The sequence below is a fragment of the Mesoplodon bidens genome (assembly GCF_964165515.1).
Source record: "Mesoplodon bidens genome assembly, chromosome: X".
NCBI lineage: Eukaryota > Metazoa > Chordata > Mammalia > Artiodactyla > Ziphiidae > Mesoplodon > Mesoplodon bidens.
In genome coordinates this window covers 48,758,613-48,785,190 of record NC_138163.1, presented here as the reverse complement: position 1 = coordinate 48,785,190, position 26,578 = coordinate 48,758,613, and the positions used below count along the sequence as shown (strand labels likewise).

The 26,578-nt window shown below is 43.0% G+C and overlaps 1 protein-coding gene across 1 annotated transcript; it reads right to left on the bottom strand.

The window, feature by feature from the left end:
* On the bottom strand, positions 1-26,578 carry LOC308609115 (uncharacterized protein). Its single transcript, XM_081222658.1, has 4 exons — positions 26,196-26,578; positions 2,458-2,588; positions 1,408-1,628; positions 1-105 (listed from the first exon to the last, which is right to left on the bottom strand). Exons 1-4 carry the CDS (start codon positions 26,486-26,488, stop codon positions 40-42), a joined length of 711 nt encoding a protein of 236 aa, XP_081078784.1. The 5' UTR covers positions 26,489-26,578; the 3' UTR covers positions 1-39.

Here is a 26,578-nt window from a genome sequence, read left to right as displayed (position 1 = left end):
GAACTTTGAAACAAAATCTGTGTTGTGGGCTAATGAAAACTAGAATCTCCGTGAAGGACAAATCCTTCTCTTCTTTCGCTGTCCACTTCTTTTAATGTCTTCCAACTGTAGGATGGGATAAGAGTCAATTAACAATTGTACACCAACAACATGCACCAGGGACTTTCTAAATATGAGTCAATACTATGTACATCTCTTGGCTCTCCAAGGAGAAAACAAAATGTTTTCTTCTTGTAACAGAGACCCTTGGTTGTCAGGGTGCACATCATTTCATCACACCAACCACATCTCTCTGTTGCCAACCACTATATATGTTAGTTTCTTTTCTTCAAAGGCCACTCTGTTATTTAAATGTCTTTCCACCTTAAGAGCCTACGCTCCTTACAGGGATCATAAATCCCTTATAAGCCCTGACCTTCAGTTTCCATATCTATAAAATGAGAATGTGGCTTTTATCAAACAGCCACAGGTGTGAAAATTAAGAAAGGGAGAAAGAAAGAGTGTGATACTGAGAGAGAGAGAGAGATGAGAGAGAGAAAGGAAAAGATGAATGGGTAGCGGAAAGAGAAACTAGAATTGAATTACCAACTCAGTGATAGCCAATAATAATATTATGGCTAATTTTCTTTCCTTTTGAATAAAACATCTAAATTGAACTAATATTTGTGAATTACTCATGAAATGCAGTCTTATTTGAAATCCTTAACTTTTTACTACTTTGTAAGGAGTCACCTTCTCAAAGGCATTGCTATTCCAAGAGACTTCATTTCTGTGGCCAGGTGATGAAGGTACAGCTAGTGCACAGCTTAGGCGCTTTAGCTGCTTCTCCTGGTGACCAGTCTCTAAAAATATAGGTCTCTATATTTTAGACCTCTAAAAAAATATAGGTCTCTATTTCCAGGTCTGATAAATTTCCCATCTGCAGTAGACTTAAAGCTACAGGACAAAGGACTTGTGGCTGTAAATGAAATACATTTCAGAACACACTTCCTTCTATACCATCTGGAATACAAGTACATTATTATCATTAAACTGTTTTTCCAAAACTAAATTTCAACACTTTTTTCTTATTTACTTTACAAAAACAATTAAAAACATGATAGATGGCTAAAGGGAGGCAGCTGCTTAGCACAGGGAGATCAGCTCGGAGCTCTGTGACCACCTAGACGGGTGGGATAGGGAGGGTGGCAGGGAGACGCAAGTGGGAAGAGAAATGGGGATATAGGTATACTATAGGTCATTCACTTTGTTATAAAGCAGAAACTAACACACCCCTGTAAAGCAATTATACTCCCATAAAGATGTTAAAAAGATAAACAAAAAATAGATTAAGGATGTAAACAAAACAAAACATAAAGCTGTCAGTAACAGGTGTATGTCAGGACCGGTTGCACTATACAATAATACCTTGTGTTCTCCAGAGCTGCCCTCTGCTGAGACCATATCCAGCTTCGGTCCTTCTTCTGCTTTTTCATCTCCATCCTCTTTCTCTTCCTCAGCATTTTCATAATGATATTCACTCTCTTCTTTAGTGTCGAGTGATACGGACTTTGGCATCCCAAGGTGGTGGGAAACATTTCCCGATTTAAAATCAGCAGCAGAATCTAGTTCTCTGCTCTCAGGAGGATCTGGAGAAGAGAAATATGTCAGAAAATAAATAAATAAATAAGAAAAATAACTGGTCATGTTCCTACTGGTTGATACAGCACTTCCTTGGCCCTCACACTTTTGCTGCTTGACAGTTTTCACATTATCCCCCTGTTTCCAGTAGATCTCACACACTGTGCTGCTGATTATTTCTGGCCCTTTGGAGAAGGCATCAAAATCATTTGATTCTGAGCGGATTTTTGTATGTTTCTGCCAGAACCTCACTGGAAAATGTTCACCCGCTTTCAAGACAAATTCTACCGCAAATCTCATTGATTCCTCAGCCACTGAAATGTGCCCCTGTGCCATTTCATCATTTTCTCAGGTCATCGTACTGAGAATCTTTACATTTTTAGAAGCCCGTCAGCCAAAAGTGAGGTATGCCATTTGTTTGCCCCTAGGTTGGTAGAAGGCGGCATACTTTTTCTCAAGATCCTAAAGGTCTTTATTGAATTGGGCTTCTATTTGTGCATATCGTGCCTGAAGGTTTTTGAGAGCTTTGACCCGCTGCTTAACCGCCAGAGGCCAGCGCTGAGTGCACCCTGCCTTTGAGGCCGATGCCGCACCAGGGGCTGCAAGGGACAGGGGACTGGGCAGCGCCTCGCCAGCCTCGGCCCCTTCGACGGGTCCACAAGTCCCAGCCACCCAAGACTCGGAGGCATCAGCCAGGACCTCGCCCGCCGAGAACTCAGCCTCCCCTGCCCCCACCACCGGTTCCTCTGCCTTCTGGGATGCCACCCCCTCCGCAGGCTCCCGCGGCTCCCAGGGCGGGGGGCCCTCGGCCTGGTACTCGACCCCCCCAGACCTCACCTGCCTCTCCCAGGTCTTCCTGCCCGTGAGGAAGCGTGGCAGCCTCTGCAGGGTCCGAGGGCCGTTGGGAGCGGCGCCTGACCATCACGCGGCTGGCGTGGGGCCCGACCAGGACACGGTCCTTGTAGTGGCTGTGGTGCAGAAGACAATGGGCCACATCCCGGAGCAGGGAATGAAACTGCACCGCGGGCGCCCCGCGGCCTGCGACCACTCCCGCGCCTCCCTGCCCATGCTCGTCCTCCTCTTCTGTCTCTTCCTCCTCCTCGACCTCTTCCTCAGTTTCCTCCCCCTCTTCTGACTGGTACTCAGCCTCCTCCCGGTCCTCAGTGTCTAATTCAAACTCTTCCACCTCCTCCTCCACCATCTCTGCATCCCAGTCTTCTGCCACTGCGGCCTGGGCGGCCTCCTGCCCACCATCCTCCCCGTGAAGGGCTCTGGAGAGCCCCAGGGAAGCCAGAAGGGCCGTGGCCCCCTCGACTCCATCCATCCCTCCAGAAGGGGAGGCACGGACCCCGAGGGGACTGGGGTCACCACCCGCCCTGCCACCAGCTCTATCCTGGCCACCTGGGATCGATCCACGCTCCTCGGTGGCAGACATGGCTGGAGGGACACGCCAGACACGGATCGGGCTGCAGTGACGACCGTGGGGAAGATGGCGGCCGCTGCGCTGAGTGTCGCTGAGGGAGGGGACGCTGTTGGCAGCTGGGCCACCGGGACGCGGTGGGGGCTGCAGAGAAGCCGGCTGCCCAGGGGACAAGAGTCGGAGAAGTTTCTTCTGCGAGCCCCGCTACGGGAAGTGCAGACGGCCTGCCCGCGGAGCGCCCCACCGAGACTGGGCCGCGGCTGCTGCGCACAAGGCGGGAAAGAGCTTGATTGGCTGGTGACGGCAGGCGGACCTTTCAAGGGTCAACGAAGGGCCACTTCCTCCAGCGCCGACTCTAAGCTCATTTGCCAGCAGCCAAGGATTGACAGCACCACCGCCCAATGAGTGATCAAGGTCTTCACTTTCCCTGGAGGCCTTAAAGGGCCAGCTCACCCTCAGCCTCTGTGATCGCACAGGAATCCCTTCTTTTCATTCCACAACTGCAAGAGCAAAACTACAATACCCCTAAAGGCGGCGCCCTGGGGTATGGGAACCTGCATGTGTTCCCCAATTGCCACCCTGGGGCAGCTCACGCTGATACAGACACTTAGTTCAAAACCGAGAGAGAGAGAGAAGTTGTATAGATCAAATCTCAGCAACGCTTAAAACCTCCCACAAGAGACAGCAAGCAAATTTGGAGGTTTTAATGCTGTTAAGGCTCCTTAGAAAAGGACATACAGAGTCGATATGGATGCAGTGAGAATGGAGAGTGGAAGAAGCAGTAAAGACAGGAGCTGGAGAGTGTTTCATCAGGGCTCCCCAATTCCGTTGCAGCCTCCAAGAAATGAAGACAGAGAGAGAGAGGGAAGAGAGAGAGAGAGAGAGAGAGAGAGAGAGATTTCTTTTAAAGACTGGTCTGAGCACCTGCTCTGCACTGGATTGTGTACACCCCTTGCCTCCCAAATTCATACGAGAAGCCCGTCCCCAGCCCCACCCCACCCCCAGGAGATGGTATTTGGAGACTGGGTCTTTGGTAGGTCATTCAGTTTTGGTAAGGTCAGGAGGCTGGGGTCCACACATTGGGATTATTGCCCTTACAGGAAGAGACCATAGATGGTACTCTCCTCCCACCATCCCAACGTGAAGCCACAGGAAGAAGGCGGCTATCTTCAAGCCAAAACGAGGGCCCTCACCAAGAACTCCACCATCCTGACACCCTGACTTTGGGCTTCCTAGCCTCCAGAACTGTAGGAAATAAATAACTGTCTTGTTTAAGCCGCCCAGCCTATGGCATTTTATTAGGGCAGCCTGAGCAGACTAATACAGCATGGCAGACCTTAACAGCACAGGCTTCCTAGAATCATTTCTCGGTCAACAGTCCAAGACATTTTGTTGTACTCAGCCCCACTTAGCCGAGTGGTCACGGGTAACGAATGCTGAAAACGAGGAAGAAATCAACAACTATTTTATGCTAATCCCAGTTACTACTGTTGATGGGCATAGAAGCTAGACTGGGTGTCAGCTGTAACTTCACGTTCAGGAGAACATAAGCTATGTCCCTTACTTCCAGTAAGCACACTGCCTTGGGATCCAGGACATCTAATTTGACACATCCTAACGCTTCACAGATGGGAAGCACACATTCTGCAGTGCGCTCCTGGGAAGGCTGAGGAGAAGAGCTGTTGTTGCCACCCTGAGTCACTATGGAGTCCTCCTATCCCAAGTTGGGTTCAACGGTCAATCAAGACTGGTGACACCACACACACACACACACACACACACACACACACACACACACACACTACCGAGACGCGATGCAAAGTGTATTCCTTACGTGAGGAGGCTTCTGCGGGGAGAGCAGGGCATCCTTTTCAAGCTGCTCCAAAATAGACTTCAGAGAGTCAGGAATGGAAGAAATTGCTTTGGGAGTTCTACTGTGATTAGTGGATGGGGCCAGCATGACAGTTCCCTTGTGCTGGCAGTAGCTAGTGTCGTTTGATGCCCACTCCTCCTGCCCTCCACCCTACAACCGTGCCAAAGGAGAGAGTGGAGGGTGGGGCAGTGGGGAAGAGGGAGGGTTGACGTTTAAAAGCCCTCAGCAGTCAAACATCAAAGGATGCAGTCAGACCCTATACTATAATTCACCTCTGGCGTGTTGCAAGCGACAGAAACGTGCCATTTTCGTGTAATGGAATCTGAACTTGTGGAAGTAAGCCACTCTGGAACTCTTGAGTCCTGCAGCCTAAGGCCAGGTAGGGAGGCATAAGGTCCACTGAAGGCTGTTCAAGAGCCCAGCGTGGTGTATCCTGTGAAGTAAAATGCATGCTTCGATCACCATCAATAAGGCCCGGAACTCCAAAGCCCATAAGGAGGGTCTTGGCGAAGCCCTGCGTAGTGGTTTTAGTATATGTAGAGACACGTGTGACCTGGATTTATAATTTGGGAGTCTGTGGGCCAAGAGATTCCCAAGGCTCTTTACCCCAAAGGGGACAGTTTTACACAAGGAAACGTCGCTGCCACCACGGGCCGGACCAGACAGCCAGACCGATGACAACGGCCTGATTGTCTATGAAAATGTGCAGATGGTGCTAACTGTTGGCCAGAGCATCCAGCGCTAAGGTGACTGCCTGAAGTTCACTCACTGGTGCTGTCTTTTCGTTGAACAGTTTTATCTATGGTTATTGTTTTGATTACTGACAAGGAAAGAGTTTTCCTGACATTTTCCTATTTATTTTCCACATGTCAGTCTTTTTTGTTCCTTCACTCCTCAATTACTCTACTTTCTGTTATTAATTACTTTTTATAGTGTACAAAGTGATCCTTTATCACTCCTTCTGCTGTACTGTTTTAGTTTTTTTTTAGTGCTGGAGCTTTTTGTGGGGGCAGTGTCGGTGGTTACACTGGGAGTTACAATTAGTATCTTAGCTTTATAATAATCAAGTTTGTATTAATACGGAGATAGTTGCCATAGTATTCAAAAACTCTGCTTTTCCCTAACTCTGCCCCATTTCTTTATTTAATTATGGTGACACACGGCATGTTTGTATATTTGGTGCCCATTAGCAGAGATTTATAGTTAATGCTTTATACATTTGTATTTTAAATCATATATGAGAACAAAAAGGAGATATAAGCCAAAAGTGCAGCAATACTGGCTTCTGTGTTTACCTGTGTAGTTACCTTGGCCTTTGTGGTTTATTTCTTCATATTGCTTCAAATACGTGCCCAGCATTCTTTCAATTCAGCCTGAAGGACTCCTTTCAGTACTTTCTATAGGGCAAGCTTACTAGCTATGTACTCTCTCAGTTATTGTTTGTCTTGGAATGTCTTTAACTCCCCTTCATTTCCCCCACATATAGAATTCTTGGTGGAAAGGGTATTTTTGTTCATTTGTTCTACGCTTTTAATATGCCATTCCAATGCCACCTGTCCTCTGTGGTTTCTGTAGAGGAATGCGCACAAATCTTACCGACGATTACTTGTATATGAGGAGTTGTTTCTATTGCTGTTTTCAAGGTTCACTCTTTGTCTTTGACTTTTGATAATTTGATCATGATGTGCCTAGGTGGGGATCTCTGATTTTATCCTGCTTGGAGTTTGTAGAACTTACTGGGTGTGTAGATTCATGTCTTTCCTCCGAGTTTGGAGGTTTTCAGGCATCATTTCTTTAAAGATTTCCTGCCCCTTTCTCTCTCTCCTCTGCCTCTGCCACTGTCATTATGTGTACATTGATAAGCTTGCTGATGCATATAAGTCTCATAGGATTTGCTCATTATTCTTCATTCTTTGCTTTTTCTGCTCCTCTTTTCCTTTCCAGAGACTGGATATTTCAACTAACCTTTTAAACTTTGCTGATTCTTTTTCTCCTGTTCAAATTTGCTGTTGGACATCTTTTATTAATTTTTCATTTCACTTACTGTGCTTTTCAGCTGAAGATCTTTTACTCTGTCCCTATTTATAATTTCTATCTCTTTGGGATACATCTTTCTCATTGTTTCCTAGTTCTTTGATCACTGTTTCCTTTTGCTCATTGAGTTTATTGAAGACAGCTGACTAAAAGTCTATTTTTCTAGTAACCCAAATACTGTGCTTCACCTCTGACAGTTTATAGTAATTAATTTTTTCCATGTGAACAGGATACACATTCCTCCCATCCCCTCCAACTATATGGAAGTATAATTTACACATAAAATTTGTATATTGAAGGGGAACAATGTGATGCTTGGTGTACGTACACATTGTTAAATGATTACCACAGTCAAACTAATTTATGCATCTATAACCTCACATAGCTGAAGGTTTTTTGGGGTGGTGCGTGGGATAAAACTAAGATCTACTCTCTCAGCAAGTCTCCAGCATACCATACAATATCTTAAATTAAATCTGCATGCTGTGCATTAGATCCCTAGAATGTATTCATCTTATAACTGATCATTTGTACCCTTTGATGAACCACCCCACAAATAACAAACCTGGAGGCATCATGGTTCCTGATTTCATTATATGACAAAGGTATAGTAATGAAAACAGTATGGTAGTGGCATAAGAACAGATATATATATATATAGACCAATGGATCAAAATATAGAGCCCAGAAATAAACCCACACGTATATGTTCAACTATTTGACAAGAACTCCAAGAACACACAATGAGGACAGGATAGTCTCTTCAATAAATGCTGCTGGGAACACTGCATATCCACGTGCAAAGATACTATACTGGAGCCTTATCTTACACCATACCCCAAAATGAACTCAAAATGGATTAAAGACTTAAACGTAAGGCCTGAATCTGTGAAACTCCTAGAGGAAGACACAGGGGTAAGCTCCTTGACATAGGTTATGGCAATGATATTTTTTTGAAATGACACCAAAACAAAGGCAACAAAATCAAAAATAAACAAGTGGACTACATCAAACTCAAAAGCTTCTGCACAGCAAAGGAAACAATCAACAAAATGAAAAGGCAACTGACCTGTGAAGCAGAAGAAAATATTTGCGAATCATGTTATCTGTTGAGGGGATAATATGCAAAATATAAAAGGAATTCAATCAACTCAACAGCAAAAAAAAAACATCAACCAATAATTAATAAAAGGGCACACGGTTCGAATAAACATTTTCCCAAAGAAGACATACAACTGGCAAATAGGTATATGAAGAGGTGTTCAACATCACTAACCATCAGGGAAATGCAAATCAAAGCTGCAATTAAGACATCACACCTATTAGGATGGCTATTATCAAAAGGACAAGAGACAGCATGTGTTGGCAAGAGTGTGGTAAAAAGGGAACCCTCGTGCCCTGTTGGTGGGAAAGTAAAATGGTGCAGCCACTGTGGACAACTGCATGGAGGTTCCTCAAAAGACTGAAAGTAGAACTGTCAGATCAGCCAGCAATCCCACTCCTGAAAACAGATCCAAAGGAGGTGATTTCTGCTCTGCTCCCTTATGCTCATTGCAGCATTATTCACAAGAGCCAAGGAATGGAGACAAGCTAAGTGTTCTGGGCCGATGAAAGGATAAAGAACATATCACAATTATATAAAAGACATATCAAAGAATTCTTCTTAAAAATTCATCAGAGGGCTTCCCCGTGGCACAGTGATTAAGAATCCACCTGCCAACGCAGTGAACATGGGTTCAAGCCCTGGTCCGCGAAGATCCCACACGCTGCGGAGCAACTTAGCCTGTGAGCCACGACTACTGAGCCTGTGCTCTAGAGCCTGTGAGCTGCAACTTCTGAGCCCGCGTGCTACAACTACTGACGCCCGCAAGTCTAGAGGCCGTGCTGCACAAGAGAAGCCACCGTAATGAGAAGCCCGCGCACCACAACGAAGAGTAGTCCCCGCTCGCCGCACCTAGAGAAAGCCCATGCGCAGCAACGAAGACCTGACACAGCCAAAAATAATAAATAAATAAAAACAAAATAAATAAAGTAATAAAAGTTCATTTGCAAGACTATTCTTGTCTTTGGGGGTGATACAGAGAGGAACAGGAACAGAGACAAGACATGGTAGATTCTCCTTCCTTCAGACGTCTTGTCTCTCTCAGGAAATCTCTACAGGCACAGCTTAATAGTGAGCCAGCTGGAAAGGCAAAATAGGGTTGACAGAGACCCAGAAACTTAGAACAGGTTATAGAATTTTGAGCTCAGATATTAAACAAATTTTACTTACCTCGCATCTACTTCCTCTTATATATCCTGACAAAGAATGCAAACAGTGTGCCTTCTGACACAAAATAAACACAGAAGTGACTATAACATCAGTCACACCCACTTCCAAAAACACAAAAACAAAATTTAAGACCTTTGTTAGGAAGTGTACTCATGTTTAGATAGTAAATAGGGAACCACTGACAGATTTTAATGAAATTTACATATATCATTAATTTTGATGTAGAAAATTTCATGTACATAATGACTTCTCTTCTTTCTCCCATGGCCACCTAGGAAACTCAGAGATTAGGAAAAAAGCTTCCTTCCCCATATGTTGGTTTAATATCCTAGCCTCAGATATACTCAACACCTCTGCCTGCGCCCCTGATGGAACACCACTCTCAGGTGAGGCAGTGTTTCTACCTGAAGGATTTCAAAATACCCTTAAGATTTGGGAAGAATTGGGAGGTCTAAAGGTAAAATCTGTGCAAACACTATGTAGAAGCAAAAACGTTGTATGACTCAGGAACGTATCTGGAGGGTTGAGTGGGTGTGTGTGAGTGTATGGGTAAAGCTTGTTTCGGTTGAACTTTAGGCAAACTGTAAACATAAACTCTACACAGAAACACTTTCCAATCCCCTGTGTCTTTAAACTCATGAGATGAGCTGCCCTGCAGAGGCAGGACCTGGTGTCTTTGGGCAGCTGTGGCAGTTAAAGGGTGTGAGCTCTCAAACCAGACTGCCTGGATAAAAGTTCCAGTTCACTTACAGGCTGTGAGATCTTGGGCTCAGGAGTTAATATCTCAAATCCTGTCTTCTATAATAATTCTCAATTTCTCCATCAGTAAATGAGGTGAAAAATAGTCCCAACCTCATCGGATTGCTGTACAGATTTAATGAGCTAATACTTTACAAGGGCCTACTTGATGTCGAGCTTGGCACAGAGTAAGTGCAAATTAATGTCTGGATACATCACAAAATGAACACATTCCATGCTCACTGCTGTAGCTGCACAGATCATCTTTTAATCCTTCAAATATGCTATGTTCTCTTTCTTCTAATGGATCTTTGCCCATCTTCATTCCTCTAACTAGACCTTATGCATAGCTTTGGCCAAAACTGACTTTCTAAGCCCTAATCATCCTTAACGTCCCAACTCAGGCTTTTTTTTTTTTTTTTTTTTACAAGAAGCCTCTTCTCTGTTAAGACGGGGTTGCACATTTCTTCCTTTATTATTTTTAAACTAAAGTGAAAATAAAATAACATAAAATTAATGATTTCAGTCACTTTAAAATGGACAAATCAAATAAAAAGTTTTAAAAATAAAATGTACAAATCAGTTCTTTTAGTACATTCACGATGCTGTGCAACCATCACCCCTATCTAGTTTCAGAGCATCTTCATCAACTCAAAAACAAACCCTATACCCAGGAAGCGGTCATACCCCATTCCCTCCTATCCTCAAACACTGGCAACCACTAATCTCCTTTCTGCCACTATGGATTTGCCTGATCTGGACATTTCATAGAAATGGAATCATGCCATATGTGGCATTGTGTGTTTGTGTGTGTGTGTGTGTTTGTGTGTGTGTGATATTTTGTAATTTTTGTTCATGGTAGTTGTTATCTTCTTTCATTATGAACTTTTTCTCATTCTAAAAAAAGATTCACTTCATGCATGATTGTGTATAATGATAGAAGAGAATCTTCCATATTGTATGAGTTTCTTGCCTGTTTGTACTTGCCTGTTTGGAACCCGTTTTGGACTCTCCCTGTAAACGACCTAGACTCCTTGGGTATAATGCCTGTAGCAGTCCAAGAACATACACAAAGACTGTATGCCCTGACCAAAGGATTTTTATCCCAGGAATATAATGTTGATTTGGATTTGTATCCCAGGAATATAATGTTGATTTAACATTAAGAAATCACAGTGTAGGGACTTCCCTGGTGGAGCAGTGGTTAAGAATCCACCCAAAAATGAAGGGGACACAGGTTCGAGCCCTGGTCTGGGAAGATCCCACATGCCACGGAACAACTAAGCCCATGCGCCACAAATACTGAGCCTGCGCTCTAGAGCCCAAGTGCCACAACTACTGAAGCCTGCGTGCCTAGAGCCCATGCTTCGCAACAAGAGAGGCCACCGCAATGAGAAGACCGCACACCGCAACGAAGAGTAGCCTGCAGTCACTGCAACTAGAGAAAGCCCGCATGCAGCAACGAAGACGCAACAGCAGCAAAAAAGAAAGAAAGAAAGAAAGAAAGAAAAGAAATCACAGTGTAGGGACTTCCCTGCCGGAGAAGCGGTTAACAATCCACCCGCCAATGCAGGGTACACGGGTCCGAGCCCTGGTCCGGGAAGATCCCACATGCCCCAGAGCAACTAAGCCCGTGTGTCACAACTACTGAGCCTGCGCTCTAGAGTCCTTGAGCCACAAATACTGAGCCAACGTGCCACAACTACTGAAGCTGGCACGCCTAGAGCCTGTGCTCCGCAACAAGAGAAGCCACTGCAAGGAGAAGCCCGCGTACTGCAATGAAGAATAGCCCCCGCTCAGCGCAACTAGAGAAAGCCCACGCACAGCAATGAAGACCCAACGCAGAGAAAAATAAAAATAAATAAATTTATATTAAAAAAAGTAATCAAAGTGTAATACATCTAACAGAATACCAGAAAAATCCTCATGATCATCTTAAGAGACATTTATAAAGCCTTTAGCATAATTCAAGAAACTTCCATGATAAAAGCTCTCAAAAAAACTAGGATTAGAAGACATCTTCTTCAATGTTCAACATCACTAATTATTAGAGAAATGCAAATCAAAACTATAATGAGGTATCACCTCACACCGGTCAGAATGGCCATCATCAAAAAGTTTACAAACAGGGACTTCCCTTGGTGGTCCAATGGTTTAGACTCCACACTCCCAATGCAGGGAGCCCAGGTTCAAACCCTCATCGAGGAACTAGATCCCACATGCCACAACTAAAGGACCCCGCATGCCACAAGTAAGAGCCCACATGCCACAACTGAAAGATCCCACATGTCACAACCAAAGATCCCACATGCCACGACTAAAGATCCTGCATGCAACAACTAAAAGATCCCACGTGCAATGAAGATCCTGCACGGGGCAACAAAGATCCCACGTGCCCCAACTAAGAACCAGCACAGCCAAATAAAGAAAGAAAAGAAAATAAAATTTTAAAAAAACGTTTACGAACACTAAATGCTGGAGAAAGTGTGGAGCAAAAGGAACCCTTCTACACTGTTGGTGGGAAATTAAATTGGTGCAGCCACTATGGAAAACAGTGCGGAGGTTCCTTCGAAACCTAAACCTAGAGTTGCCATATGATCCAGCAATTCCACTCCTGGGCATATATCCAGAGAAAACTCTAATTCAAAAAGATAAATGCACTGCAATGTTCACAGCAGCACTATTTACGACAGCCAAGACACGGAAGAAACCTAAATGTCTATCGACAGGTGAATGGATAGAGAAAACGTGGTACATATATACAATGGAATACCACTCAGCCATAAAGAATAATGAAATAATGCCATTTGCAGCAACATCGTTGGACCTAGAGATTATTATACTAAGTGAAGTATGTCACACAGAGAAAGACAAGTATCATATGATATCACTTACATGTGGAATCTAGTACAAAATGATACAAATGAACTTATTGATATTTACAAAACAGAAACAGACTCACAGACATAGAAAACAAACTTATGGTTACCAAAGGGGAAAGGGGGTGGGGAAGGGATAAATTAGGAGTTTGGGATTTGCAGATATAAACTACTATACATAAAATATGTAAACAACAAGGTCCTACTGCATAGCACAGGAAGCTATATTCAATATCCTGTTGTTAACCATAATGGAAAAGAATATGCAAAAGAATGTGTGTCTTTGTGTATATATATATGTATATATGTATATATATATTTATATATATAACTGAATCCCTTTGCTGTACACCAGAAACTAACGTAACATTGTAAATCAACTGCACTTCAATAAAAATATATTAAAAAATGAAACGCAGCTATGAGGCCATAAAAAACGTACAAACTCTTAGTTATAAAATAAATGTCATGGGGATGTAATGTACAGCGTGATGACTACAGTTAATACTACTATATTGTATATTTGAAAGTTGCTAAGACAAAACCCTCTTAGGTTTGCTCTTAATAAGAGATGATAATAGGTTTTTCCTTACCTTCTAAGTAATCTCCATAGAAAGCAGAGATTCTGTGTCTTATCAGAATAATTTCCTGTGCTTCTTGTTGATTTATCATGTCCTTTATTTGTAAGATAAATGAGTCTTCTTACTTCTAAAAGAGAGAAGGCTCTTTTTAATCACATTACTTCCAATATTTACTTTTGAAATCTTATGTTAGTACTCTGGTTAAATAGGTGGCCAAATAGTTTCTTAGTGACCCATGATTCTATTTAGCCAAGTGTACAAATCTTTTGCCATTTCTAACAACTAGTGATATTTGGTCTTTCCAAATTCAAATCCTAAATGAAATCTGCTTGATCTCATACTGACACTGATATTTCCCAGAGGGCCTGCGGAAAATCCAGAGTTTGTTCTTTCACCTTGTAAATGAGAGATGTTACAATAAGTAGGTTTATTTGATAAGTTGAGTTGCACAGGAAGCACTGCCAAATATGAAGAGATGCTTCACCTTCTCTAGTTTATATTTCTATGTGTAAAACGTTATTAATACAAATACTTCAGAAGTTGTATTAATTCCTATAAATGTCAGTGCCCTTGCTGTCCATGACGTATCTTGGTGCTGCTTTGCCTTAGAATTAGACAACATCAGCATAATGTTATCAGCTGTCATGCCAGTTAGTGTCTTAAAATGTTGTATGCCACAGAAACAACCAAATGTCCTTGGCAATTGCATCATTTTTATAATGAACTTTCATCACGTCTTTTACCATGGCCATTTTCACTCTTTTGTCATCCACACTTGTTTTAGTTTGATGCCTCCCTGAAAGCTCTTGCAATCAGCTACAGGCCACAGTAATTATCGTCAACAAAATGGCACTATCTTGGAGTCCCACAGAAAGGACTATGCCAGGTACTCTTGAGGCACAGAACTCCTAATGGCATTGCTTAAATAACTTTGAGACCGTACCACCGGCCTGAGTCAGGATTTCCAGAATTCTCCTGGAGAAGCTGATAAGTTCATGAGATGGCTAACCCAAGATCAAGCACAACAAGAATTACATAGGGCTGAATGAATTGGTCAAGGACGATTATGGCTTTTGCTTGCACTACTGCTGATGCTTTAATGTTCTGTTTTCTGGATATAAAGAACTGCCTACTTTTCTAACTTCAGCTATCTACAATTCATAACAGTTTAGTAGATCATACTTCTGTAAGCAGAAATGAAGTATTTATCTTTTTTTGCCTGCCTGATCACTCTAGAATTTGAATATTCTTACTAAGTATTCTTATTTTCACAGTAATACAATGAACTGCTTAGGTTCACTAAGAATCCTTCCTCCTGGGAACAGAACATAATTGATTTGACTATATGACCAAAGCTCTGAGTGGACTATCATGTTTTGAAAGAATACAGTGTTTTTAAAAATAGTGATGGATTGATTGACTTGGCTGCACCAGGTCTTAGTTGCGGCACGAGGGATCTTCGTTGCGGCATGCGGGAACTTCAGCTGTGGCATGTGGGGTCTTTTAGTCGCGGCATGTGGGATCCTTAGTTGTGGCATGCAAACTCGTAGTTGTGGCATGTGGGATCTAGTTCCCTTACCAGGGATCAAACCCGGGCCCCCTGCATTCAGAGCACAGAGTCTTAGCCACTGGACCACCAGGGAAGTCCCAGACTATCATAGTTGAGAACAATATATATAATCAGACATGACCAGATAGTTTTAAGGAACTAAAGGTGACTTTATGGAGCCAATGCTTACGAAGTCTTCTTGGGAAAATGGGCCTGGAACCTGGTTTACAGCTTTCTCAGCCTTATAGGTGAGTGGGAGAGGTCACCTCCTGGCAGGCCTAGGAAACTTAGGATATTTTGGGGGCCTTCAAGAAGAGATTAATTTACCCAGATCTATAGGTACCGCAGGGGAATTGTGGTGGTGAGATTTGGGCTTGGATTCCTAGCTTTGAGAGGCTTTTAAAAGTCCAATCGGAGTGAGACTCCTTCTGAAAAGTTCCAGCAGAGTAAACTAAAAATGGCCTATGTGGTCAATTATCATTCTTGCTGCAATTGTGCAAATAAGCAAGCCAAATCTAGTAAGACCAGACACTCTATAAGCAAGAATAATCTTACTTTGATTATCTTTGATCAAAAGGGAGGTGACGGGGCTTCCCTGGTGGTGCAGTGATTGAGAGTCTGCCTGCCGATGCAGGGGACATGGGTTCGTGCCCCGGTCCAGGAGGAACCCACATGCCGCGGAGCGGCCCGGAGCCTGTGCTCCGCAACGGCAGAGGCCACAACAGGGAGAGGCCCACGTACCGCAAAAAAAAAAAAAAAAAAAAAAAAAAAAAGGAAGTGACGGTTGAGTGAAATTTTATATTTCAATACAAAACACACCCTTGTGAGGGATGAGATTCTGGTCCCGTTCATTATCTTTCAGCTAATTTGCACTTCTTTGTAAACTACGTGGTTGTGTTACCTACATGTGAATTGGACTAGCTCCTGCTATCTCACACATTTTGTCAGTCCTTACCAAATTCTCAATTCTTCCAATTTCCTTCAACATCTGGCTACAACTCTTCAAACTAATGTTTCCAATTTTTCTCCAACCCTCCTGATTTGACATCGCAGAGAACTCAAAGCTGACCACCCAGATTCTTACTGGATCCTTAGGTTTTCTTCTAACGGGCTTTGTTTCACAGGATCTAAAGAAGCCCTGTGAGCTGAAGTTGGACAACTTGATGTAAACTTCAAAGGACTCTTCCCTGCAGCAGATCATGTATGATCCTCGTGCCTGGAACTGCTGCCGTGTGGGCCACTCGGGAAATTCACTTTATCTTCCATGCTCTGCTCCACGAAATAATCATGACTGTGGATGATCTTACCCAAACCTAACTGATGTCTAGGCCATCAGAAAACATCCACTGTAAACTAGGAAATCCATCAGATTGCCACTGCCATCCTCACTCCACCATCTAAACATGCTTCAAGCCCAGCATCTTCAATGGGCTGTCCTTCTGGACTCAGAAGCTGGCTTCAAATAGTCCACTACAAACATTAATCTTTCTTTTCCTTTTCTTAGAAACCCTCCTCATTAAATGCCTCATTGCTGGCATGATCCAGCAAATATCCTCTACTACCAAACATCAGCAGATGGCTCAGTTGTTCCTTAATGAACAAAAGGTGACTGAATGAGAAATGGACTTATATTGTTCACAGGAAAAAAGAATGCCTCTTCTTGCCTTGCACAAGAAGGGGAACTCACAGTAACTCCCTTCTTAACCAAACTTGAGGCCATTCTGAGTCCTCTTCTTCACTAGGCCTCAAGCTTGATCCTATCTTTGGCCTGCCAAGCCCAGTTTTAGCAAAAATCCTCCTAGGCCAGTTTAGCAAGAATCCCCCCTCCTTGGTATCTAAGCTCTTCATCCCTCCTCTTGAGGTCTAATCAAGTTCCACCCCCCAGCCTCCCTTCATCCTTGTGTTAGTCAGGGTTCTCCATAGAAACAGGACCAGTAAGAAACAGATAGGCATATAGATAGCTTATCTATCTATATCTACAGATCAATATCAATGGTAGGTATATATATCTAGATAGCTATGTCAGATATCTAATATCTGTATATTTATAGATATATCTTTATATTAATGCTATTTCTCTGTTATATAGAGATATAGATGTTGATATAGATATAGATATAGATGAGGAGATTTATTATAGTAATTGGCTCATGAGATTATGGAGGCTGAGAAGTCCTACAATCTGCTGTCTGTAAGCTGGGAAACCAAGAACGCCAGTGGTATAAACCACTCTAAGTCTGAAGGCCTGACAAACAGGAAAGTCCCAGATCAAGATTGAAGGCCCAAAAATCAGGGGACTGATGCTGCAAATCCTGGTCCAAGTCCAAAGGTCCCAGACTAGGAGTAGTGATGTCTAAGAGCAGAATAATATGGATGTCCCAGCTCAAGCAAAGAGAAAACTCATCCTTCCACTGCCTTTTTGTTCTATTCAGGCCCTCAAGAGATTGTGATAATGCCCACTTGCATTGATGAAGGCAATTTTCTTGACTAAGTCTGCCAGTTCACATGCTAATCTCTTCCGGAATCTTGCTCACAGACACACCAAGAAATGTTTCACCAACAATCTGGGCATCTTTTACTCAAATCAAATAGACACCTAAAATTAACCAACACAATACCTAAGTTCCTCTCAGTAATCTGCCATTCACTAACTCCCTCACCCTCCCTGTTGGCCATAAACTGTCATCTGTCTGTCTTGTATGTGGAGTTGAGTTTATTTTCCCTATGGCAATAGTCCCTGGCCCCTATTACAATGGTCCTGAAAAAAGCCTTCCATGCCTTAAACTCCATATGGCATACTTTTTTATTGACAATATTGATGTTACTATGTTCCTGTGAGTGAGAGAATGTGTCCGGATCATTGCTGAGCTAGGTAATGTGTCTGCATATTCATGTGAGAGAATGTGAGAATGTGAGTCCATATGAGCGAGTTTCTTCTGTGAGCTTATGTTGGAGCTATACGGTGGATGTGAGCATATCTGTGTGTACATCTATACGTAAGCATGTTCCTGATTTCAAGAATGTGCATGTGCAAGTGAAAGTGTGAGTAACAGCATTGGGAAGCATCTGAGTGTTTATATTCGGGTCCCCATGTGAGTAAACTTATGAGTATGGTCATGAAATTAACTGAATATATCAGCATGTTTATGTGAAGCCGTGAAAGTGTAAGTGGATGCATGTGAACATACGTGTTTTAAACTTCAATTTGTAGGCAAATCTGAGTGTGTTTAGGGAGTGTGCAAACATGTGACTGTATGTAAGCATATCTCTGTGTGACATAAGTGTGAACATGTTCATGGGTGAGAGTGTTTTCGTAGGTGCAAATTTGTGTTCAAAATTAATATTTAAGTGTGTTCACTTGTACGAATGAATTTGTAAGCCCGTGAAGGCAGATTAGCATAATTCTGAGTAGTTGGGGGTAAATGTGTTTTTTGTGTGTTCTTGTTTATGTGTGAATATATTTGAAAAAGGGAGCATGTATATGGGAATGCATGTAATGGTTTTTTAAGTGAAGGAATGAAATCATGAGCTTCTTGCTGATTGTGAGCATGTTCCTGTGCAACTCAATATGTAAGCATGTTACTGTTGGTGACAAGGATATTTTATATGGGTAAGGGAATGGGTGTGTGCATGTGTAAATGAAATGAGTGTACCTGGAGTGTGAGTGAACGTGTAACCATGTTTATGTTTTAAGTGCATGATTGATGATGATAATCTGAATGAGGTGGGGCTACTGTGTGTGTGTGAACGGTGAGCCACCAAGTGTGAATGTATGTTAGTATGTGTGAGTACATTTGCCAGTATATGTGTTTGAGTGAGTTATCTGTAAGCATGATAATGTGAGTGAACAAGTGAGCATGTACGTGAGCTTGTGCATTTGTGAGAGTAAATATGCGGCCTTGTAATCTCAAAGTGTGCTAGTATTTCAGTCTCTGAGGACTGCTGTAAATGTATGTTCAAGCGTACCCTTGAATTTGCAGCCATGTGCATGGGGGTTAGCATGTTTGTATGAGTAAGTGAACGTGTATCAGGTTCACTGTGGTGAGCTAGTTCACAGGTGAGTATATTTGTGTAAGTGAAACCTGAATAAACATGAGTGGAAGTGCATGTGAGTGTATTTGCTTCTCTGAGTGGATATTCTGCGCTTCATGGAGGATGTGAGCGTGTTTGTATGTGAATACCTATGTGAACATGTTCCTGATTCTAAGAGTGAAAATGTGCATGTGTACGTGAATGTGTGAGTGGGAGCTCCTGAATGTATGCATTTGTGTCCCTGTGTGAATGAATCTCTTGGCATGGTCATGTGATTGAGTGTTTGAGCACGTTCGTGTGAAGGAGTGAATGTCAGTATGTACGTGTAAATGTATGTGTGTCTGTGAGTGGGAGTGAATTGGTGGGCAAGTTTGAGAATGTCTGAGTGTTTAAGTGTTTTGTCAGTGAGTGAATGTGTGAGTGTATGTATGTGAGCCCATCTGTCTGTGACAGTGTGTAGGTGAGCCTGTTCGTGGGTGAGAGTGATCTCTTGCATCTACGTTGGCACGCTTAAAGTGAACACTTTTGTATGCTCATCTGTATAAATGAACTTGTAAGCCTGCGAATCATGTTAGCATATTCACGTATAGTGGATGAGCAAGTATGTTTTCTTGTGACCTTGTTAATATGTGACTACAGTAGTTGCAGACTATTCACGGGGGACTCATTCCAGCACCCTCCAAGGATACCAAAATCTGAGAGTGTCCAAGTCCCATAGTCAGCCCTCTCTATCCCCGTAGTCTGCATTTGCGGACTCAACCGACTGTGGATCATAAACATAGCACGTGATATGCAGCTGGTTAAATCTGTGAAAGCAGAACCCATTGATACAGAGGGCTAGCCGTATATTTATTGAAAAAAATCCGCATATAAGTGGACCCACACAGGTGACACTCTTGTTGTTCAAGGGTCAGCTGTATATTCGAATGAGGTCATTCATGCCCATATGTGTGAGTCAATGTAAGGGTTTTTATAGAAATGAGTGAATTTGTGAGCTTCTAAGTCAGTGTGAGCATGTTTGTGTGCAATTATATTTGTGACTATGTTAATATTTATGACCAAAAATTTGCATGAGTAAATGAATGTGTAGGACTGTGCATATACACACAATGAGCATGTCTGGAATGTGTGCGAATTTGCAATCACTCTTGTGTGTATAAGTGAATGTGTGCATTTGCTCACAAGGGTGATGTGGGAAATTTTGGGTAGGTATATGAATGCCTGAGTGTCTGAAGGGGTATATATGTGTATATGTGTATATGTGTAAGTAAATTTGTCACTTCACGTGTCTGAGTAGTGAATTTTAAGCATGTTAATATTAGTGAATGAATGTTTGAAAGTATGCGTATATCTGAGCTGGTCCACTCACAACACTGAATATATGAACATGTAAATCTGAGACAATATTTGTGTTGATGTACATGTTTGTGCGTGTTCAAGTGCATCTTTTAATTTGTGACCATGTGTATGGATGTTAGCACGTTAGGGAATAAGTATCAGATTCACTGTTTTCAGCTAGTTAAGGTAGTGTGAGCATTCGTGTAAATTATGGGTGTGTACATGGAAGGACATGTGAGTGTATTTTCTTCTGTGAGCAAATGTTCGAGCTCCAAGGTGGATGTGAGCATGTTTGTGTTCGTGCATCCATGTGAGCACATTTTGGAGGTTAAGACTGTGAATGACATGTGTAAGTGAAGGTGTGAGTGGGAGCATCTGACTATATATATTCGTATCCCAGTTCGAGAGAATGTGTGAGCATGGTCGTTTGATTGAATGCACGTTGGAGCATGTTTGTGTGAAAGAGTGAATGTGTCAGTGTGTGAGTGTAAATGCATGTGTTTTTGAATGTGAGTCTATTTTTGAGTTTGAGTTTGTGAATATTTGGTGTGCTTTCTGAGTGAATGTGTACCTCTATGTAAGGCAGGATATCTGTGTGCAACAGGCTATGTGTGAGACGGTTTAGGGGCAAGAGTAATTTCCTGGCTGTAAATCTGCACACTTACAGTGAACATGTATGTGTGCTCATCTGTATAAATAAATTTATAAGCATGTGAATGCAGGTTAGTGTAATGCTGAGTTCTCAGTCAGTGAGTTTGTTTTTCAAGTGATCTCATAAATGAGTGAATATATTTGAATAAAGTAATTTGTGAGCATGTGAGTGAGTGAATGCAACTATTCTTAAGTAGTGTAATTGAGTGAATTTGTGAGCTTGGTGTGACCATATTTGTGTGCAAGTGAATATATGAGCTTGTTACTCTTAGTGACAATAATAATGTGCATGTGTGAATGGGTGTTTATAACTGCAATGAGCATATCTGCAAGTGAGTTAATTTGTAATCACTTTCATGAGTGAATGAATACGTAATTCAGCTCATGAAAGTGAGTGAGGTGTGGGATACTTTTTGTGAGTGTGTGAAAGTATGAAGATTTGGGTGTGAATGTACGTTAGTTACCATGTGTATGGATGTGGGTAAGTTGTCACTATATGCATTTGCATAGTGAATGCAAGTGGTAATGTGAGTGAATGTGTAACCACGCGCTTCTATGCGAGCATTTATCTTCTTTAGAGTGAATATGTGAACCTGTACATCTGTGTATGCTGACATGTTTGTGTGTTCAACTGTATGTTTAAATTTGTGACCATGTGTACAGCTGTTATCATGTTTCTCTGAGTTAGTGAATATGTATAGTTTATTACCGTGACTTGAATCGTTCAGTGTATTTCTGCGAGTGAAATACAAACATGAGTGTAAGTGCATGTGAGTGTATTTTCTTCTGTGAGTGACTACTGGACCTTCACCTAGAAGTGAGCACACTTATGTGTAAGTGTCCATGGGAGCATGTTCCTGATTTTCACAATATTAATGTGCATGTGTAAGTGAATGTGTTAGTGGGAGCATCTTAGTATATATCTTTGAGTCCCCGTGTGAATGAATTTGTGGGTACGCTCGTGTGATTGAGTGACCGTTTGAGTAGGTTTGTGCGAAGGAGTGAATGTGTCGGTATGCATGAATGTTGCTATGTCTTTGAATGTGAGCAACTTTGTGGGCATATTTGAATGAGTATTTGAGTATGTTTTGTGAGTGACTGTGTGAGCATGTTTATGTACGCAAGCATGTCTTCTATGACGGTTTAAGTGTGAGCCGGCTCATGGGTGATTGCGTTCTTAAGTGTAAATTTGTGTTTACAAAGTGAATATTTGTGTTCCCATCTCTACGCGTCCATTTGTTAGCATGTGCAATCCTATTGGCATATTAGCGGGTATGAGCAGGTGGTTTTCATGTGATCTTGATAACGTACAACTATATTTGAATAACCTACTCTGAGAGCATGTGTGAGTGAATGTGATTTTATGTAACTGAGCGAATGGGTGAGATTCTTAGTGTATGTTCTTGAGCAAGTGAGTCTGTAAGCATGCTGTGTTTGTGACAATGATAATTTGCGTGGAAAAGTGAATGTGTGAGTGTGTGCATATACATGCAATGAATGTGTCTAGAATGTGAGGGAATTTGTAATCCCTTTCGTGTGTATAAGTGAGTATGTGATTATGCTTATGCGAGTGTGGTACGAGCTACTTTGTGGGAATGTTTGAGGATCTGAGTGTGCATATGTTAGTATGGGTATGTGTGTGAGCCAGTTTGTATGTGCATTTGAGTGAGTGAACTATCAGCATGTTAACAGGACTGAGGGAATGTTTGAGCGTGTGAACATATGTAAGCATGTACACTCGTGAGAATGAATGTGTAAACTTATACATGTGACAGTGTGTTAGGATGGCATTTGAAATTTGACATATGTGTGTTTTAAACTGTTATGTTTCATAGTGGATGTGAGCATGTTTTTGTGTGAGGGTTCTTACAAGCATGATCCTGATCTTCTCAATGTTAATCTGCATGTGTAAGTGAATGTCTCAGTGGGAGCCTCTGTGTGAATGAATGTGGGCATGGTCATGTGGCTGAGTGAATGTCACCACGTTGTGTGACTGAATGTGTCAGTCCGCGTGTGTGAATGCACGTCTTTAAATATGAGTGACTTGGTGGGCATATTTCGATGCTTGAATGCTTAAACTTTTTGCTGAGTGATGAATGTGTGAGTGTGTGTATATATGTATGTCTCTGTGTAAGTGTATGTGTGAGCCTGCTCATGCCCCTTCATTGTGAGCAAGCATTTTTCAAGTGATGTTTCATTGCACTCATTGTATGTATGGATGGTGAGCATGTACAGACACATTAGCATGTTTCTGTGTAGTGACTATATGGTGGGTTTCTTTTTTATCTTGTTTATGTGGGAGTACATCTGAGTAAGGTCATGTGTGAAAGTGTGCTGTAAGGGAAAGTGTTTTATGTGTTGTAAGAATTTGTGAGATTCTTGGTGACTGTAACAAGATTTCTGTGCAAGTGAATGTATAAGCATGTTTCCGTTTGAGACAATGAGAATTTGCATAAAATTGAAAGTGAACGTGTGATTGTGGAACTCTAAACCTAATATGTATGGCGTATGAATGAATTTTTCATCATATTCATCTGTGTGAATGTGTGGTAATACTGCTGTGACTCACTGAGTTGTCGGCATGATTGTGTGAGTGAAGGGAAGTGTGTGTGTGAGTGCAAATGTATGCATGTTTACATATGTGAGGAACTCGTCAGGATGTTCACTGCAAGAAGTGAACTATACTCATCTTAATGTTGGTCAGTCAGTGTGTGATCCTGTGCGTATATGTGAGGATGCACATTTTTGAAAGTGATTATGTGAATTTGTACGTGTCTTGGAGTATGCTCACGGAAGAATATTTGAGTGGTCAAGTAAAGGTTTCTTGGTGTTCATGTGTATGCATTACCTTGTGAGTGTATGCTTAGATGAAAGCATGTTCACGGGCCTGTATGAATGTATTTTATGCTCATATTCATGCATGTATACTGTGTGGGTGAAATGTGAGCGCATGACTTGAGTTCATGTGAGTGTATGGATTAATGAATGCGTGAGCTTTGTGGTGAGCACGAGCATATTTGTGTGCAAGGGCATACGTGAGCATGTTCCTGATGGTGAGCATGTTAATGTGGGTAGCTAAATGGGAGCACTGGAGAGTATATTTTTGGGTATCCCTGTGAGAGAAACGGTAATCATGGTATGCGACTGAGTGAAGGTGTCAGCTCATTTTTATGGAGTGAATGTATCAGTGTGTTTGTATGAGCAGCTCTGAGTATGTACATCAGTGAAATTGTGAGCATGTTCAAGTGAGGGAGTCAATGTCTGACCACGCTCGTGGAAATGAGTGAAGTTGTGAGCATACCTGAGTAAACGTGCGAGCATATGGTGTGAATGTGAATGAGTAGTATTGAGTTTTTAGTCAGTATGTACATTTGGATGAGTCAACACTACGTGTGTTAACGCAATTGTGTGTCTATAGGTGAGCATGCACATTGAGAGCCTGAGTATATGAACTTTTACACGTCTTCAAGTGTGATTATATTTGAAATGTTTGAATTTATTGAAAAAGCATTTGTGTGTGCATGTGAATGTGTGAGCATGTTCATGAATGATAGCATATTCATGTAGGTGTGAGGGTTTATTGTGTTTATTTATGTGAGCTTGTTAAAGTGTGAGTACACTGTATGAGTGGAATGTGAGCATGGGAGTATGTTTGTGAGTTTATGTGAGTGAATGCTGGGGCTTCGTGACGAATGTGATCATGTTTATGTGCAAGTGTATATGTAGGGTCCTGATCGTGAGCATGTTCAGGTGCATGAAAAGTGAATGCGTGTGTTGGGAAATGAATATAGGTCTCTATGTGCATGAAACTGTCAGCATGCTCATGTGGTTGAATGACTGCTTGAGTAGGTTTATGTGCAGTGAATGTGTCAGTTCTGCTTGGGTAGGTTTATGTGCAGTGAATGTGTCAGTGTGTGTATGTGTGCATCTGAGAGTGTTTATGTATGAGGGAATTCATCAGCATGTTCTTAGGAGTTCATGTGTGAAAGCGTCTTGTTACTAGGTGAGTGTACGTTACTGGGTATATGCAAGCCTTTCCACGGCTGAGAGTGCCTTATTGTGAAGGAGTCTGTATGTTTAAGTGAATATTTTGTGTGTACTCATCTGTATGAGTGAATTGGTGAGCATCTGAGTGCATGTCAGCATATTCCTATGTGATGATTGTGTACGTGTGTTTTTGTGTGATATGTGAATGTAAGTATACACGTATAAGAGAATGTGTGGAAGTATGTGTGTGAGTGTACTTTTTTCTGAGTTTGAGATAACTTGTGAGCTTCTTGGGAGGTGTGAGCATGTTTGTTTTGACGTGCCTACGTGAGTTAATTCCTGTTTGTGACAATATGGGTAAGTGAATGTGTGATTGTTTGCATAAAAATGTAATGAGTATGTTGTGGCAGCACTGTGGCAATGGCGACCTACAAGAATGTCCTGGGCTTCCCTGGTGGCGCAGTGGTTGAGAGTCCGCCTGCCGATGCAGGGGACACAGCTTTGTGCCCAAGTCCGGGGAGATCCCACATGCCGCAGAGCGGCTGGGTCCGTGAGCCATGGCCGCTGAGCCTGCACGTCCGGAGCCTGTGCTCCGCAACGGGAGAGGCCACAACAGTGAGAGGCCCGCGAAGCGAAAACAAAAAAAAAAGAATCCGCCTGCCAATGGAGGGGACACGGGTTTGAACCCTGGTCTATTCAGGGGTAAGAAGCAGGAATGCATCCGGTGCATTTAATAAGAAGGGTCGTTGCTAGAGGACCCTATCTGGCGGAGCAGAGTGGGGAGCGGAATCTGGGATTAGGCCGTTCGAGGCCCTCCCAGTTTTACCAGCCTTCAACTCAGCACGGAATACTAACTTTAGCCCTCACCGCACCATCACCCCCTCCCCACGCGCACACACACACAGGGGCCAGTATACCTGGCTGAGGAGAACTCAGTCCCTGGAGATGGAGGGGTGGACCCTGGGGCGGTAGCTCCCCGACCCCCGCCATTTCAGCGCTATTAGGTACCACAGCAACACAGGGGCTGAAACAAGGGGGCTCCATCGCAGCTGCACGTGCCCAGCCCCACCACCAACTCCTCTACGGACTGGCCAGCAGGCAGCGCGCGTGGGCAGCGGTTCAAAAGCCCAGACCCACGTCTGCTCCAGCCGTCTCCTTCTAAGGGGTCGCCCACTCACCCTCTGCCCGCCCAGCTCATGGCAGCCTGGCGACCCCGCTCACCAATCAAAGAAGTCCAGAACGACGTCAGGAACATCAGGCGAGGAGAGGTCAGAAGCCAAAGTGGAATTTCCACCTGGGATTGGGGTCGTCGCCCGCCAAGGGCCGGGTCCTGATGAGGAGTAGGCGCACAGCGGCCCGCCGCATGTCGGGACGCCATAGCTCCGACCGTCCGAGAACCCTGGAGACCGCTGCAGAGCGGGAGGCCGATAGACGACGGGGGGCGCGGGATAACCAAGAGGAGCGGGCCGAGGAGGTCGTGCTTCTGCAAAGAGCCGCCTGTAAGGTGACAACATCGAGGCCAAGGGGAGCGCGGAGGGTGCGGGTCGACCAGCGGCCCTGAGCCAGGGAGGGGCAAGAAGAGCAGCAGCCCAGCAACTTCACTC

What these genes read in the sequence shown, in the direction of transcription:
- LOC308609115 (XM_081222658.1), bottom strand. Translation starts at nt 26,488, where the DNA reads ATGTTGTCACCTTACAGGCGGCTCTTTGCAGAAGCACGACCTCCTCGG. An exon ending in GGAAGACCTGGGAGAGGCAG is followed by an intron (nt 1,629 to 2,457) that starts GTGAGGTCTGGG and finishes TCTCTTCTCCAG; the next exon opens with ATCCTCCTGAGAGCAGAGAA. An exon ending in GCAGCTCTGGAGAACACAAG is followed by an intron (nt 106 to 1,407) that starts GTATTATTGTAT and finishes CCCATCCTACAG; the next exon opens with TTGGAAGACATTAAAAGAAG.